General features: G+C 46.1%; 1 protein-coding gene across 1 annotated transcript; it reads right to left on the reverse strand.

Moving 5' to 3' along the window:
• Positions 1-1,061: 1,061 nt before the first annotated feature.
• LOC133347031 (zinc finger and BTB domain-containing protein 2-like) lies at positions 1,062-12,357 on the reverse strand. The gene is made up of 5 exons (XM_061558921.1): positions 12,021-12,357; positions 6,138-6,355; positions 4,944-5,844; positions 4,479-4,755; positions 1,062-4,270 (listed from the first exon to the last, which is right to left on the reverse strand). The coding sequence occupies exons 2-5, from the start codon at positions 6,308-6,310 to the stop codon at positions 3,798-3,800; spliced, it is 1,824 nt and encodes a 607-aa protein (XP_061414905.1). The 5' UTR covers positions 6,311-6,355; positions 12,021-12,357; the 3' UTR covers positions 1,062-3,797.
• Positions 12,358-15,953: the final 3,596 nt, after the last annotated feature.

Below are 15,953 nucleotides of genomic sequence, written 5' to 3' on the forward strand. Positions count from 1 at the left end.
CAAGCAAGCACGCAAGCAAGCATGCGAACTTAATATAAAGGATTTAAAAACGCAGCCTCTCGTGCCGGAGGGGGCTCACCGATGGGACTGTGTTCAGATCTTTCAAGAATCTGTGAGCTCGCACAATCCAGCCCGGTTAATCCCAGAATGGATCGTAGGCAGGCCAGCCTCAACATTTAAAACCGGCGCAGATGTTCTACCAAGGCAGTGGTTCTTCACCTGGGGTGCACGCACAGCCTTGCTGGGGGTGCAAGACATGCCAGAATTTTTTAGAAGGTAAATAATCTAAACACATTATGCACGGCCACGTATGTTGAACTACTTTGTTTCATGAAACCTATGTATTTTTTACATTATGAATGTTTTTAACGCGTGAAAACCAAAGGGATGTAAGGCTGTTAATATTATATGGTTATTTCGGTAAAGTCACGTAGATAGAAAAAAAAATGAAACACAAGCAATCGTCATCAGGAGACGATTGATTGCTTGTGTTGCGATCGAAACGTCATATTTTTTTTTATTCACTTTATTATTTTATTGTTATAATTTTTTCCATCTACGTGACTTTACCGAAATAACCATAGAATATGAATTCTTGCAGTCACGAAAGTTTTAAGCTGCAGTAACTGTTAAGAACCACTGCTCCAGAGGGATTCAGGTTTTGCAAGCTGAGAAGACCTGAAGTTTCGGTACGGAGTTCCACAGCGTTATGCAGCCGATTAAAAGATAAGGCTGCTCATAAGCACCACTGCGCCCAGATATGAGGAGTTGAGGGGTTGGAGTGTTTGATGACACAAACTACCCCATGCTGTTTTGTTTTGTATATTTGGTGTTTGCATGTCCTCCCCGTGGTTGCGTGGATTTTTCTCCGGGTCCTCCGGTTTTCCCTCCACATTTAGAAACATGCGTTGAGAGTATTTAGCTGCTCTAAGTTTGCACATGATAAGCCACTTCGTTGTGGTATATGTGGCCAGGTCGCTTCTGAAAAATAACTATATAGCTCAGTGGGCCTTAACTGCTAAAATAAAAAGTTTTATTTTTCAGTTTGTATTTCAAAAAGTTTAGTTTTGGTGCCGTTCCAATCTTCATCGGTGCTGCTCGTTAACTGCACTTACCTCAGCAATCCGTGTGGGCTACACGGGGACTTTTGTCAATTCATACTGTTAAGATATCAACTATTTAATGGTGAATGTATACCTTGTTGAATATTAATTGTATGCACCATCGTACAGAAAATGCCCCGTAGACCATTCCATGATTTGTGGCCACTCGGGATGGCTGCGCAAAGTGTTCCCTACCACACTTATTTTTCATTCAAATTATAAAAACAGCCACCACCAAAACAGCCTTGTGGGCAAATGAATGCATCGTGTGCAAGAGTGGGTTTACAGTACTGTATATGGTGAGCTGAGGCATGGAAATGGCACCAATTCTTAGCAGATGCTGAGTGGCCTTATATCAGGCATAGATACAGGGTAGGTTTTACAGCCAGCGCCAGTTCATAGATAAGATAACATTTAGCAAGTAACTTGGTACTATGGCCAAAGTTGACAACATTGACTCATTCTATAAAACATTTGTATTCTTATGGAAAGTGGTGGTGAAACAAATTCAGGACCGGCTGTGTTTTGAAGACAAAAAAATACAAGTGGGAGTTTTTTCTTTTGTAGTTTTACTATCGTAACACTTTGGTATATGATAAATAATGCTGCATAAAGTTGCACTTAATTAAACATGCAACATACATTACCTGGTTAATAAACTGAAATACAAAAGGATGTATGCTCAAGCACTACCAAAATACACAACTACACCTGCTACAGTTAGACTTTTTACCCAAAACACACGGACATATTGACCCCGAAGTCACCCATGTCTTGAACATGACAACATACAGCACGTCCACACGTTGCACAAGGATGTGTTGCAAGCATAATGATCCTCCAGCAATTATGCCCACAAGTGACTTTGGTCTGCAGTTTAAAGCAATGTTTTGCACTGATATAGCTGGATGCAGTAACATGTTTCGTATTATCTTGTATTCACTGTGACGCCCTATTTATGCTCCACTAAGGTCACATGATTTCACAAAACTGAAGGCGGCATTGAAAAAATAAATTGCATCTGGCTTTGGCTACCAATTCACTGCACATTAGTTGTAACCGTGTCTTGAATGGGGTGTATGACATAATTTGTACCATTACACAAGCTATTTTCATCAAATGCAGTTCAAACTGCAAAAAATGCAACATGTCCTGTGTGCCCTGTCTTGTATTTTGTATGAACAAGCACAAATCAAAACAGCTCCTCACCATCATTAACACTGCCTGATACCAGTAGACTAACAGCTCTAGTACAACAGCACAGGCCTCATTTTTGTGGGTTTTGGACACATGCTATTTTAGTTCACCTATATTTTTGAAACCGCATACACTCCTAATGGTCCTGGAAGCAATCTTCTCAAATGAGTGTACACCAGTGAAAAGTTGATGTGTATCTATGATTATGTAGTGTTCATTAAGTGGTCCGCTGCTCCAGTTCTTCATAAATGGCATCTCAAACATTGACGACCCATAAAATGCAGAAATGGACATCTAGAATTAGCAGCTATCCTCATTGGCCCCTGTGCTGGTGAACTTTGTGGGCGAAGGCCCTTCACACCATAGGAGGGAAAGGAAGGTTACTTTTATTGGAGGGTTTGATATGGCATGAAAAACTTTCAATTGTAAATCAGTCTCTGTTATGAAATTATGAAGGGCCATAGACTAAATGTATTATCACACATATACCCAGGAAAACCTCACAGAGTCTTAAGACTTTTAAAGGAGGATCCTATCAACGTTTTTGCAGTCGGGGGCAATGTTGCTATGTGTAATCCAAATTGAGGAATGTGCAGGTACTCTTTGAGCATTGGGATGTATGGCCAATTCAGTAGTGTTTTTTTAGTTATGGGGTCAAACCCATACATACAGGGGGATAACTCCACATGAATCCATTCCCATAATGCTGTATTCCAATGTGCCACCCTGCCATCCAAATATTAGCCTACTATCCTTTTCTGTTATAATAGTCACAGTGTTAACGCTGTGAGGTTGTGAGTTTTATTTGTGCTTATACACCATCCACTCCTAAGAGAGGTCTCTTTTTTCACCATGTTGCGCTTGTGTTCACAGCTGCCACGTTACCGTTGTAAATATTTGTGAGGTAACATAATCTTTCTTTCCAGTTCTGCCTGCACATTGAAATGTGCCAAATTGATAATGAACTTAAAAATGCAGATTGCAATGGTATGTTTCAATATACTTGTTGAAAAGCACAACTAAGATGACTAAACAATATCAAGGAAACACTGGAATTGAGTTTACAGCAGACAGCTGAAACCCACGTTTCAGTGTACATGCACACTGGCAGTAGGCACCCTGAACACAGGCAATGCTTTGTTCATGTTTGGCACTACGCAGGCTACTGTATACCCTCACTAGTCACTCTTACACATTTAAACATAACTAAAAGGAACACATTTGCACACTACAAAAAAGTTAACGAAATATTCAAGTTTCAACTTGATAAAAGTAAAAAATATATTCCTGTATGTAACAAAAAAGCACTGCTTCTATTTGAAGGTTAAAACGTGTCATTGAACCCTGTTCGAGACTACACATATTGTCCATAAAATGTTAAACGTCTTTTTAAAAATTCAAACCCCAGGTCTCATAATAAACACCTTGCAACAACTGCTTTAGTTGACCTTAAAGATTATTCAACCCAATAGCTTTCACATGCATTTTCTCCTTTCATTATTTTGGCATTGACTGGGTGTTCTCCTCGGCACAGTCGGAAGAAGTAAACTGGTTTTTTCCATCGTGGTTACTTTTGCCATCATTTTTGCCATCATTTTTGTCCCTTCCGGCCGTCTCTTCGCATGCCTGTGGGTCACCCAGCAGCATCCCTTCCAGTCCGGGGGGTGGTTTCATGTCGGGTGTCTCGGCGTTGTGATCGGCGAGCGGCTCGATGTTCGCTTCGGCGTTCGGCTCGGGCGTGTGACACTGGCACACGTGGCGCGCCGCCTGCGTGGCTCGCGAGAAGGTTTTGTTGCAGATGCCGCAGCTATACGGCTTCCCCGTGTGGATGTACATGTGCTCCTTGCAGTGGCTTTTCTGCGTGAAGCGGCGTCCGCACACGTTGCAGGCGAACCTGCGTGTGCGACCCACTCGTCGATAGCCCTCGAACATGGCTCCATCTGTTCCATCGCTGTCTCCCTCGCCCTCACCTGCAAAACGAGAGTCAGTTTCCTGCTTTAAAATATAAATTCCTCCATGACTTAACGTGAACAGGGTGGCAGATTACATGTTACAGACAAGCACACATTGCAGCAAAAGTTTCGAAGGGCGAAAAACTTTCCAATGGAGAGATTTACATTACTCTTAGAGCCATTAAGATCAATTATTTTTATACTGGTTAAAGACTGTGCATTTTACCTTCTGTATCTTCTCCAAGATCAAACTCCCCGTCCCCTGCCTCCTCGTCCTCGCCCCCCCCGGGCGTTGGTGGGCTGTCGACTGCCCCTTCCGCGCCGCCTGGCGTCCCGGCCTCTCTGTCCGGCTGCCCGGGTGAGGCTTGGTGACGACCCTCGCACGCCGCTACCCCCGGGGAACACAAAGCCCTGGAACCTTCGTGGTAGCTGCCGTCCCCGTCGATCAGGACTTCGGTTTCCACGGCCTCCTGCTCCATCATCACCTCCTCCTCCGGACTCCCCTACCAGCAGGGTGCATCACCGCATATTACATGTATTACTTTGGATGCTGGTAATGCTAAAATTAGTTATTTTCATAAATGTCCGCAGCAATTGTTACATTTTCGTTCAAAGTCCATCTGGACACCAATTATTAGAGATTAGTGAAAACGCGGTATTATCTGTACAGGAACGATGGCTACACGCTCACCTGCTGAAGTCGACGCAGGCTTCCTCGGCCCCTGCCTCTGCCCCGACCCCTGCCACCCACAGCAGACTGTGGATAGGGAACGCCAGTGTGCATGTACAAATGCTCCCGTAGGCTGCTGCGCAAGCTAAAGCGCCGTCCGCAGATGTGACAAACATAGCAGCGTGGAAATGTTGTACTGGTGCCACTTCCAATTAAGCAGGCATTGCCACCTCCACTGGTTCCCACACTCCCACGTCTGGCAGAGGCTGGCCGAGGTGATATCACCACCAGCTGGCCTTCCACCTGACCATCCAGTGATGGCAGTGAATGGCTTCTCTGTTCATCCCCTGTTGAGTCCTGGGCCAGGATGCCTGGTGAGTAAGGAAGACATGAAGGCTGGGCAGACTGAGAAGGCTGTTGCAGTGTTGACTGAAGGGGCAGCTGTAAAGCAAGGTGGGTCTGCGCTTGTGTCACTGATACTGACATTGGGATAGGGCCTTCTATCACATTTTGCTCCTGCTCTGACCGAGGCGGAGGCTGCGACTGAGACTGTGGCTGAGATTGCAATGGTGGCTGCTGCTGCTGTGGCTGGGACTGTGGTGGAGGTCCAGAGTGGGATGACAGCCCTGCTGCCATCATATGAACTTTCTGTTCTTGGACGGTGACACAGGCCTGGCTGCGAGCCAACTGTATGCCGTAAAGAGATGAGGGCCACGGGAAATAAGGGTCTGGGCGAGGAATGGCACCATGAGTAGCCAGGCTGGCCTCCTGCAGAAGTGGGTAAGCGTGCAGGAACTTAAGACCCTGCTCAAGCCGTACTGGGTCAATCATTTGAGGGATGATCTTGCCAGTGTACATAAGGTGTAGCAAGTAACTAAAGATGTCTGGCTGAATGTCCGCAGGCTTCAACTTGACACAGTCACTGCAAAAATATGATCACACAGGTTTATGTTTTAAAACCTAAACTTTGAATTCATATAATATTCATGTCTTACAAGTAAAATATTTTTTATACAGATATATATATATGCTTGTAGAACACACGGAAGTATAACAATACATATCATAAGACTAAAATTCACCATCACTGAGTAATGATTAACAAAACTGCCGATTGTGTCACTTATAAATGATATAAGAAGGCAGCTTAGTTTCTTGGGGTAAAAATTAAGGAGAAATAAAGGACTGAACCTAAGCAGCATGGCAGGTACATACCTGGTCTGGTGTATGAAAAGCATCTTGAAGTAGTTGGAGAAGGCAGCGAGCACAGCCTTATGTGCCTTAAAGTACACGTCACCGATGGCTACAGTGCAGTCGCACAGGAAGCCGAACTCCCTCTGCGAGTTGAGCTGCTGCAGCAGGAACAGGCCGTGGTTGGCAATGTCCATGCTGCCCCTTGTGCCTCGCCGGCAACACCATCCACATGTACGTCACTGTGTCCAACACCACCACCACCACCACATGCAAGGCCACTCAATGATATATTCACATGGTTTGCAGAGAGCTTATTAAGCTGAAATTGTTTTACTTTTCATCCATCTGTACTTCAGCGACTATGTTTGAAAATAACGGAAGTGGAGTGAGGCAGTCTGTACTCCTGTAACTTTGGGTTTTGTGCAAATTGTTCAGACATGGACAGTGGTAACCGTGGAGGTACGTAGGAAAAACAGCTGTGTATAGCCTCATCATCTCATACACGCGGTGTTTAATCACTCATTGGCCAGCTGAAGGCATTGGTTGCTTCTACATTGTTCAATTTGTGAGTGCAATGTAAAAAAAACCCTACTTAAAATTTAAGCATCACGAAGTAGTTACTGAACCATGTGTGCACCCAAGAGCCAATCCGTGCCACAAGGGGTTGCAGGAAGACGTTCAGGGTCACGGCCAGGCTGGAATGTGTTTCCCCAGACCTGGGGTGGCACACTTGCTTCATGAGCCGGGTCCGCAATTAAATGAGCCAGACTAGTGTATGAATGCCACTGGCTCCTTGGTTAGTACACAGCATACAGACCTTCCTCATGGACCACTAAATCCTATGGCCAACGAATGCCCGCATGTTCTCGGATTAGCACGGTAGGCTACGTACGGTGCGAAAGAAGTTCAACATACATGCATACATAGAGGAGGCATCATTTTAGAGAGGGCTTACACATAGGCAGTTGTGGTCGGTCACCTTCTGTAGGCTACATGCGAATAGCACTAACAGGAAACTATTCACCACCCTGACCCACGCATTACTTTTTATAAGTGCAATAAGAAATGTGGGTTATACATTGAGAAACAGATCCTGAATAATTTATGAAAATTACAGTATTCCATTAAACACATCAAGGCACCCCTCTGATCTAGCGCCGTGCCACCCAATTCGATGACTGCTCTGCCGACAGGTATGAATGAAATTACGTCAACATTGTATGTTGAACATAAGGCTGGTCACATTATGCATTTTAATTGTGTGCGATGTACTGTTGGAAATATTCCCAGATATTTTGTGCGAACTGGATCTTGATGCAGCGTTCATTGCCAGTGACTGGCCAGCTGCTGCGATGAGTCATACTATGATGTAACCTCAATAAGTTGAAAAGCAATGCAGTGGATCATATTGCATGAGACTATCATGTATGGAGATGTGTATTTCAGGCATTTATTTAGTTTAATTTCCAACTTGTACAATTGTCTAATTGCAACATTTGAAGTCTCAAAATACCATTTAATATCGAGCTAGAATTGCTGCTATAATGCATTTTAAATGTACTTGGTCTTGGCAAATTATAATCAAATGAGACATTGACCTCTATCAACGTCAATCCTCTTGTTTTTGTTAATAAATATCAATACACGCAAATACAGCGGTCCCCTATTAATTGGTTCAACGAAACCCATCGTTAATTTAAATTATTGCTAATCGAATGTAGGGAATACATGTTAAAGGCTTAATTTGTTCCAAGATGATTGGAAGTTTACCATTTTCACCCTAAAATATAGTTTATATTTAAATATGTAATTTTAATAAACGTGAAAGAACATATTAAAGCATTAATAGACACATGGATAAATAACCAGTTGCTCTCAAAATACTCATAAACGCATTTTGCTGATTGCCTGCCGAGTCCACTCTGATTGGCCGAAATTGGCGGCCACGTGATATCGTAAACTATCATTAATCGAAAAAAAAATTGTTCATAGAAACAACGGGACAGTATTGGAGGCGGATCGTTAATCGAAATATCGTAAATCGATGGCATCGCAACCCGAGGGACCATTGTATATTCTAAAACATGCAAGCAGTAGTCTTACAATTCAACTGAAATAAAAATGAGTAAATATGTTGTATTTGCATATTTTAATATAAACACAATATACTCTTTACAGTAAATTATAACTGTCCTCACATTTTAAAAAGTAAAACCCTTGGTTGACAACATTTGCTGTAGGATTCCTGACAGTAAATGTAATCAAGGAGCCCAGTTGGGAAGCTTAGCTGAAACATCATCAGTTTAGATGACAACACATATTGCAGCTTAACTAATTACATGATTGTGAAAATCTGGTAAAAGTGATACACTAAATGACACACGTATTCGAGACCGACATCTGTACCATCGCAGGACAGCCATTAAAGAGCCTAACAGCATAAATAAACATCTCTATAACCTTACTCTCCATAACCTACTTGCTGAATCCTAGCCCTAACCAGTGTCATAACCTTGACCAATTGTCTAGCCTTAATCCTTAATTCTAACTATAATTCCAGTCATAACTACACCAAATCATTCATAGTCAACGTCAGAATATGTGCCCTTGTAAACTATTAATCTAAGTCTTGACCATATCCTAAACTAAAATAATCACTTGAGCATTAACTCTTAATCCAATCCGTATTCATACCTGAACCCTTTTAACCTTACCCCTATCATAAACTCCTTAGCATAATTCATTCCGAGCCCTAACCAAGCCCTAACTTTAAAACTTAACCCTAACATACACACATTATTACAGCCCTGTGCCCTAATCCTCACCATCAACCATCATCAATCCACTGCTGGATGAAACCCTTCCCAAACTGTCACCATCTCTCACAGTCATGCGATGTAACAATCCATCTAGAATCTGCGCATTAACTGGTTGTATCTCTCCATCTCTGTGGCGGATATCCTCTTGGGCATGTCATTAATCTTGACCATTTGACCTTCACACTTTCCAGTGATGTGTGCTGTACATGCCCGCTTTCCTGAACAGTCGAAATAATGGCTCTCTAACTTGCATGTCCTCATGTCTCTGTATAATTCACATCGTGCACCCATTCGTGTTAATTTGTACCCTTTTCAGTTTTCGTTCCATTTTCTTTGGAAATTACCACGCTTCTGGTCCATATCATAGCAGGGTAAAACATGTCAAGCGCTCTCACTCCACCGCTGGATAGAGGTCTTTCCATGCTTTTCGGAGGAGGAACAGGTAATATAGACTGATTAAAACTATCCTTTACAAACAAACAAAAATACCTTCAGCCTCACCCCCCCCCGCACTCACCCTTAGCCCCAACCCCGAGCCATCCCTGACCCATCCCTGCCAATGGACAACAAAGAGACGCGTTCCAAAGCGACCTATCGAGGGCTCAGTTGAGGTCAGCGTGAACGTGTCTCGCTGCCTTCCCCGGGGCTCTTTGACTTGGCCCCGCAACCTGAACGCAACCCCCCCCCAAGGCAGCCAGCCCCCCTTCTTTTTAAGTTGACGCCCGTAACCGGAACCCTCGCAGAAAACCCCGGAAAACCCAGAATTAAACCCTTCCAAAACCACCGTGATGGAACGCCATGTTCCGCAGGGCCCACGCGGGACACACGGACGGTCGGACCCGCCGCGCGTAGCCAAGTGGCAGGGCGCACTTAATTGGCAATTAACGTCGAGGAAGCCACGAATTAACGCGAGCGGCCCAAAGACGCCGCTAAATCCACACAACGCCGACGAAATGAGATGCGCAGGACGGCGGGGTGGGTGGTAACATGTCGGGGACGCAGAGGCACACGGCGACACATTCATTGGGAGAGACGCGGGTGACGAAGATGGAGATGTCGACACAGTGTCACAGAGACGCTGGACTCTGTCTGCACAGGGGCACTCTTTCTCCACTGGGTCAGTGGGACAGGGACAGGGACACTGGGCAGTGCAGACAGGCCAGTGTAGACAGACATGGTGTGCATGTCGCATGAAACTACTTGTAGTAGTGGTGTAGTGTAAGTATGTGTGCAGTATACACAGTAGAGGAGACGCATGCAATATAAATACGGTACATTACTTTCAGAAAAGACTGCATTACTACTACAGCACACACCATGATTTACAGATAATCAACGATGCAATACACACAGTGCGATATATAAAGCGCTACTCTGTGTAGTAACTATGCGCACAAGAAAGTGTGATGTAGATCACAATACAGTCACACACGTGATGTAGAGTACAATGCAGTACACACGTGATGTAGAGTACAATGCAGTACACACGTGATGTAGAGTACAATGCAGTACACACGTGATGTAGCTCACAATGCAGTCACACACGTGATGTAGATCACAATGCAGTCACACACGTGATGTAGAGTACAATGCAGTACACACGTGATGTAGAGTACAATGCAGTACACACGTGATGTAGAGTACAATGCAGTACACACGTGATGTAGATCACAATGCAGTCACACACGTGATGTAGAGTACAATGCAGTACACACGTGATGTAGAGTACAATGCAGTACACACGTGATGTAGAGTACAATGCAGTACACACGTGATGTAGAGTACAATGCAGTACACACGTGATGTAGAACACAATGCAGTCACACACGTGATGTAGATCACAATGCAGTCACACACGTGATGTAGAACACAATGCAGTCACACACGTGATGTAGAACACAATGCAGTCACACACGTGATGTAGAGTACAATGCAGTCACACACGTGATGTAGAACACAATGCAGTCACACACGTGATGTAGAACACAATGCAGTCACACACGTGATGTAGAGTACAATGCAGTACACACGTGATGTAGATCACAATGCAGTACACACGTGATGTAGAGTACAATGCAGTACACACGTGATGTAGATCACAATGCAGTCACACACGTGATGTAGATCACAATGCAGTACACACGTGATGTAGATCACAATGCAGTACACGTGATGTAGAACACAATGCAGTCACACACGTGATGTAGAACACAATGCAGTACACACGTGATGTACATCACAATACAGTACACACACGTGATGTAGAACACAATGCAGTCACACACGTGATGTAGAACACAATGCAGTCACACACGTGATGTACATCACAATACAGTACACACGTGATGTAGCTCACAATGCAGTACACACGTGATGTAGCTCACAATGCAGTACACACGTGATGTAAAACAATGCAGTACACACGTGATGTAGAACACAATGCAGTACACACGTGATGTAGCTCACAATGCAGTACACACGTGATGTAGAACAATGCAGTCACACACGTGATGTAGAACACAATGCAGTACACACGTGATGTAGAACAATGCAGTCACACACGTGATGTAGAACAATGCAGTACACACGTGATGTAGATCACAATGCAGTACACGCGTGATGTAGAACACAATGCAGTACACACGTGATGTAGAACACAATGCAGTACACACGTGATGTAGAACAATGCAGTCACACACGTGATGTAGATCACAATGCAGTACACACGTGATGTAGAACAATGCAGTCACACACGTGATGTAGAACACAATGCAGTCACACACGTGATGTAGAACACAATGCAGTACACACGTGATGTAGAACAATGCAGTCACACACGTGATGTAGATCACAATGCAGTACACACGTGATGTAGAACACAATGCAGTCACACACGTGATGTAGATCACAATGCAGTCACACACGTGATGTAGAACACAATGCAGTACACACGTGATGTAGAACAATGCAGTCACACACGTGATGTAGATCACAATGCAGTACACACGTGATGTAGAACACAATGCAGTCCACCAATGATGTAGAGAACAATGCAATGCACACACACACAAGGGGACACACTTACTGCACGCCCGCCCGCCCAGGGGGGTGGAGGGGGGTGGTGGTGGATCTCGCGAGCCGCACAATCGCGATCCTCCTCGTCGTCGTAGTCGTCCCCGCCACCACCGACTCTGATCGCGACCCCGGCGGGGTTGGTGTGGGGGTGGAAGCGCAGATCCGAGGGCGACCCGACGACGGTCCCCGTTCGATGTCCGAAGGGGGGGGGGGTGAATGGGGGGGGGTGGAGGGGGTCCGAACGGCGGTCCGCCCTCCGCGAGGCTGCGTCACTGACCGGGCCCCGTGTCGGGAGGCCGCGGGTCCCTGGGATGGATGAAGGCTGCGGCCCTGCGTCCCCCCCCCCACCACCACAGCCCCTCCCCTCCCCCGCTCCTCCCCCGCCACCACAGCCCCTCCCCTCCCCCGCTCCCCCTCCACCGCTCCCCCCCCTCCTCCTCCGCCCCTCCCCCGCTCCTCCCCCACCACCCCTCCCCTCCTCCTCTGCCCCTCCCCCACTCTTCCCCCGTCCCTCCCCCGCTCCTCCTCCACTCTCTCCCACCCCTCCTCCCCTCTACCCCCTCCACCCCCTCCCGCTCCTCCCCTCCCCCACCCCTCCCCGCTCCTCCCCTCCCCCACCCCTCCCTCTCCTCCTCCCCCACCACCCCTCCCCGCTCCCCACCACCCCTCCCCGCTCCCCCACCACCCCTCCCCGCTCCACCCCCACCACCTCTCCCCCTCTCCACCCCCACCACCCCTCCCTCTCCACCTCCCCCACCTCCCCACCACCCCTCCCCACCCCCACCCTCCCCCTCTATCACGTAGCCGTGCGACGGGGCCGCCAGGCGCCGCCGGGCATGGAGATGTGCAGGCAGGCAGGCAGCGAAGCGAGCGAGCGAGCAATTCCAGGCGGGTTAGAGGAGGATGAGGATGAAGGAGGAGGGGGTTTTGGTTATTGAGTGAGCAGCGGATATGGAAGTGTGGCGAGCGTGGGGGTGGGGTGGGCAGGAGGGATAGTGGGGGTCGTGGTGCAGCTGGGGTTCGTGAAGGAAGCGGATATGTTTGTGTGCAGCAGTGGCTGAGTGTGCAGAGAAGAATTGGGGGTCCAGACGGGGGTAGTTATGGGGGGGTAGCCGGATCAAGGCTTGCGGCAGGAATGGAGCAGAAGGGGGAACACGAGGCGACATTGGCGGTGCCGCACTGAGTTACTTGCACGTGGAGGATGAACGTCGTAGGCGGGATGATTGGTCGTGCGGTGATGGTTTGGATGGGTTCAGCGGGTGAAGACACGGGGGCATTGAGGCCGGAGCATGAAGGGGGCTTGCAGGGCTCTGGAATATTTTGCTGGATTTTCCTGGAATTTCTGTTTGCACATAGTCACTTTAAGATGTTTTCTTGTTCATGTTTTTTGTTTGTTGCGGTTGCACCCGATTCAATAGCCGAATGGCTCACAGGGCTATACCAAATAAATGAAACTGACTCTGGCAGCTGGGGCTGAGAGTGGATTTGCACAACGGAGCCCGACGTGTCGCCGTTCCAGCGATGACTTCTTTCTCCCCATTATCGACTGCACTGCAGTAAAATCTTGTTGCTACTGCCGATGCTGTTGTGACAATTACCACCGAGCCACGAGTACCGCAGACCCACGTTATGGTGGCGAATCAATTGGCTGGGGAAAGCGTTCTCTGTATCAGCAATTGACCACTTCGTGTTTTGCATGAAAATGCAATGCACTCGATACATTTCCGTCCGTGTCACCACATTTACAAATATTTCCCTAAGTTTAGAGTACTGTATATACAACTATTTGAATTCATACCGCGTCTAAATGTCGCCGCATCTAAATGTTACACGCTGTGCAGAGACAATGGAAATTGTTGTTATATAGAGGCAGTCCACAATAGGTAGAGGGGGAGAAGGGAAGAATCGGTAATTTCACACAAAGTAACTGACGCAACCAACCACCGTACACACAGCTAAGCATAGGACATTTAGTTTGTTGCATAAACATCCGAAGTGGTTTTTTATCTCTCCATAATTACCCCCCCCCCCCGATTTATAAGGCTTTTAATGACAAACGAGGATACATTTACACGATAGGAGTTTAATGCAACCGGCTGCAGACCCTTTGAGATGCCTCCCGGTAAACCAGAGTTATGTTGTGGGAATTACCAGCATACAAAAAACAAGCATCACCCTAAAATGGCAAAGCCTAAATTTAATCACTTGAAGCCATCTGGCGATATTACCATCTACACTGTGGTTTACCCTCAGTTTTAAGTTTACCTATGGCTGTATGGCCTGCCTGACCTCTTGAGGTCCAGTGGCATTATGGCGACGTAACCGAGCCCAGAGCCACCCTTCTTGCTGTGCCATTACTCTGAGTGGTGGCTCTTCTCGTGCACATTATATGACAGCCACTGTCATTCAAGATAATCCTCTTCCATCTGAGAATCCTACCTCTACAAACGCTGAACATTTTTGTTGACGGCAATTTGTGTGTATATATAGTATATTGCTTAATAGACGTGTGAATGCCAGGCAACAAGTGTGTGCATTGCGTTGGTGTTTTAGAAACTTGAGGTTGATTTTTTCCAATTCAGTAGCAACTCAGTGTACAACATGCATGTGTGTTATTGTAAACTAACAAAGTCACCCTGTGAAGTACAATCATTGGAGGCTGAGGCCTCGAGTAATATATTTGCTTTGGAGCACAGAACGTGTGAAAGAGACATTAATGCTTATTAAATGTTTTTGGGGCAGTGTTCTACCGAATTTTCATGTAAGCTCGTTGGAGTAGGGACCCGCTGCATCATGTTTGTTTTTGTTGCAAAGATTGCTGTAGATTCATTTCAAATGTAATATAATTGAGAAGAGCGTTGGAATTGAAAAACACTATACAGTAGTCATGTTGTTGAAGTGCTTGAAAGTCTGACATCTGCAGCACGAGGCACTTTGGACATTGCGGTCGACTGGTCACGTATTTATCACAAAAGAAAGCAATGCCTGGTGAGGTCATATAAGGTCTGTAGATTCATATCTCGGTTCAATAAAAAAAATGTTTTTACCAGATATTCCTAGTGACAAAACTGTGATTGTCGTCCTATATGTGTAGTACAACTGGGGATATGGTTGTATGATGTGTACTCCATCACCTGGGAACGTGAGGGGCCCTCCAGTGTCATCATTGCACCCCAGGCCTGAAGATACTTAATGTCCATTGTTTGGCATTTACTGCTTTGTGAGAAGCATTTTATTGTAAATCAGCCAGCAAGTGGCGAGGTGAGTGACAAGTAGGGGAGCCATGGCAGCGATTGCGAAATGCTCAATACACTCGAGCATCTGGCCTCTTGTTTTGATGCACTGTGAGCAACATGCCCTTTCTCCAACATTTCCCCGCGTGTTCCCCAAATCTCACCGCGCTCTGATACATATTGCCCTATCTCCTTGAATCAAACCTGCACGTTTGATTTCATAGCACAAAATTGTGTGCGCTTCCTGCATGTGCATTGGCGCGCACACGTGGCGCAATGCACGGGTTAACAATTATTAACGCTCGCTGCATGCAACTCGGAGGGCGGATTTCTCCCCTGTATAGCTGAGTGCGCTTTGATTCACGTGTAGCTTGACGCACGTGCGTGCATCACGTCCAGGGAGACACGGATGCTCCGTGTATGTGGGGCTTAAAGGCTGTCTCGCTCTATGCGGCGGTCTGGGGTGTCCTTTTCGAATGGTGGCTATGAACCCATCAATTGAGCTCAATTCAAAGCTATGTGGCTAAAATCTAGATTTGAATTTCTTGCTGTGGTTTTCCCATCTGATGATGATTGCTTGTGTTGCGATCGAAACGTCGTGATTAATTTTATTTTATACCTACGTGACTTTACCGAAAGAACCAAAGAGTACTATGTGGCTAAGGCTAGTGGAGGGTATTGTAAGACATGTACAAAGTCTAGGCTTCCAT

Source organism: Lethenteron reissneri, chromosome 25 (assembly GCF_015708825.2).
Source record: "Lethenteron reissneri isolate LAM-NWPU_2019-01 chromosome 25, ASM1570882v1, whole genome shotgun sequence".
In the NCBI taxonomy this organism is placed as follows: Eukaryota; Metazoa; Chordata; class Hyperoartia; order Petromyzontiformes; family Petromyzontidae; genus Lethenteron; species Lethenteron reissneri.

Bases quoted from the DNA above. Each gene is read 5' to 3' on its own strand.
- LOC133347031 (XM_061558921.1), bottom strand. From the start codon at position 6,310: ATGGACATTGCCAACCACGGCCTGTTCCTGCTGCAGCAGCTCAACTCG. The intron at 4,756-4,943 runs GTGAGCGTGTAG...CCCTGCTGGTAG, and splicing joins GCCTGCGTCGACTTCAGCAG to GGGAGTCCGGAGGAGGAGGT. The intron at 4,271-4,478 runs GTAAAATGCACA...CTCGTTTTGCAG, and splicing joins TCTTGGAGAAGATACAGAAG to GTGAGGGCGAGGGAGACAGC.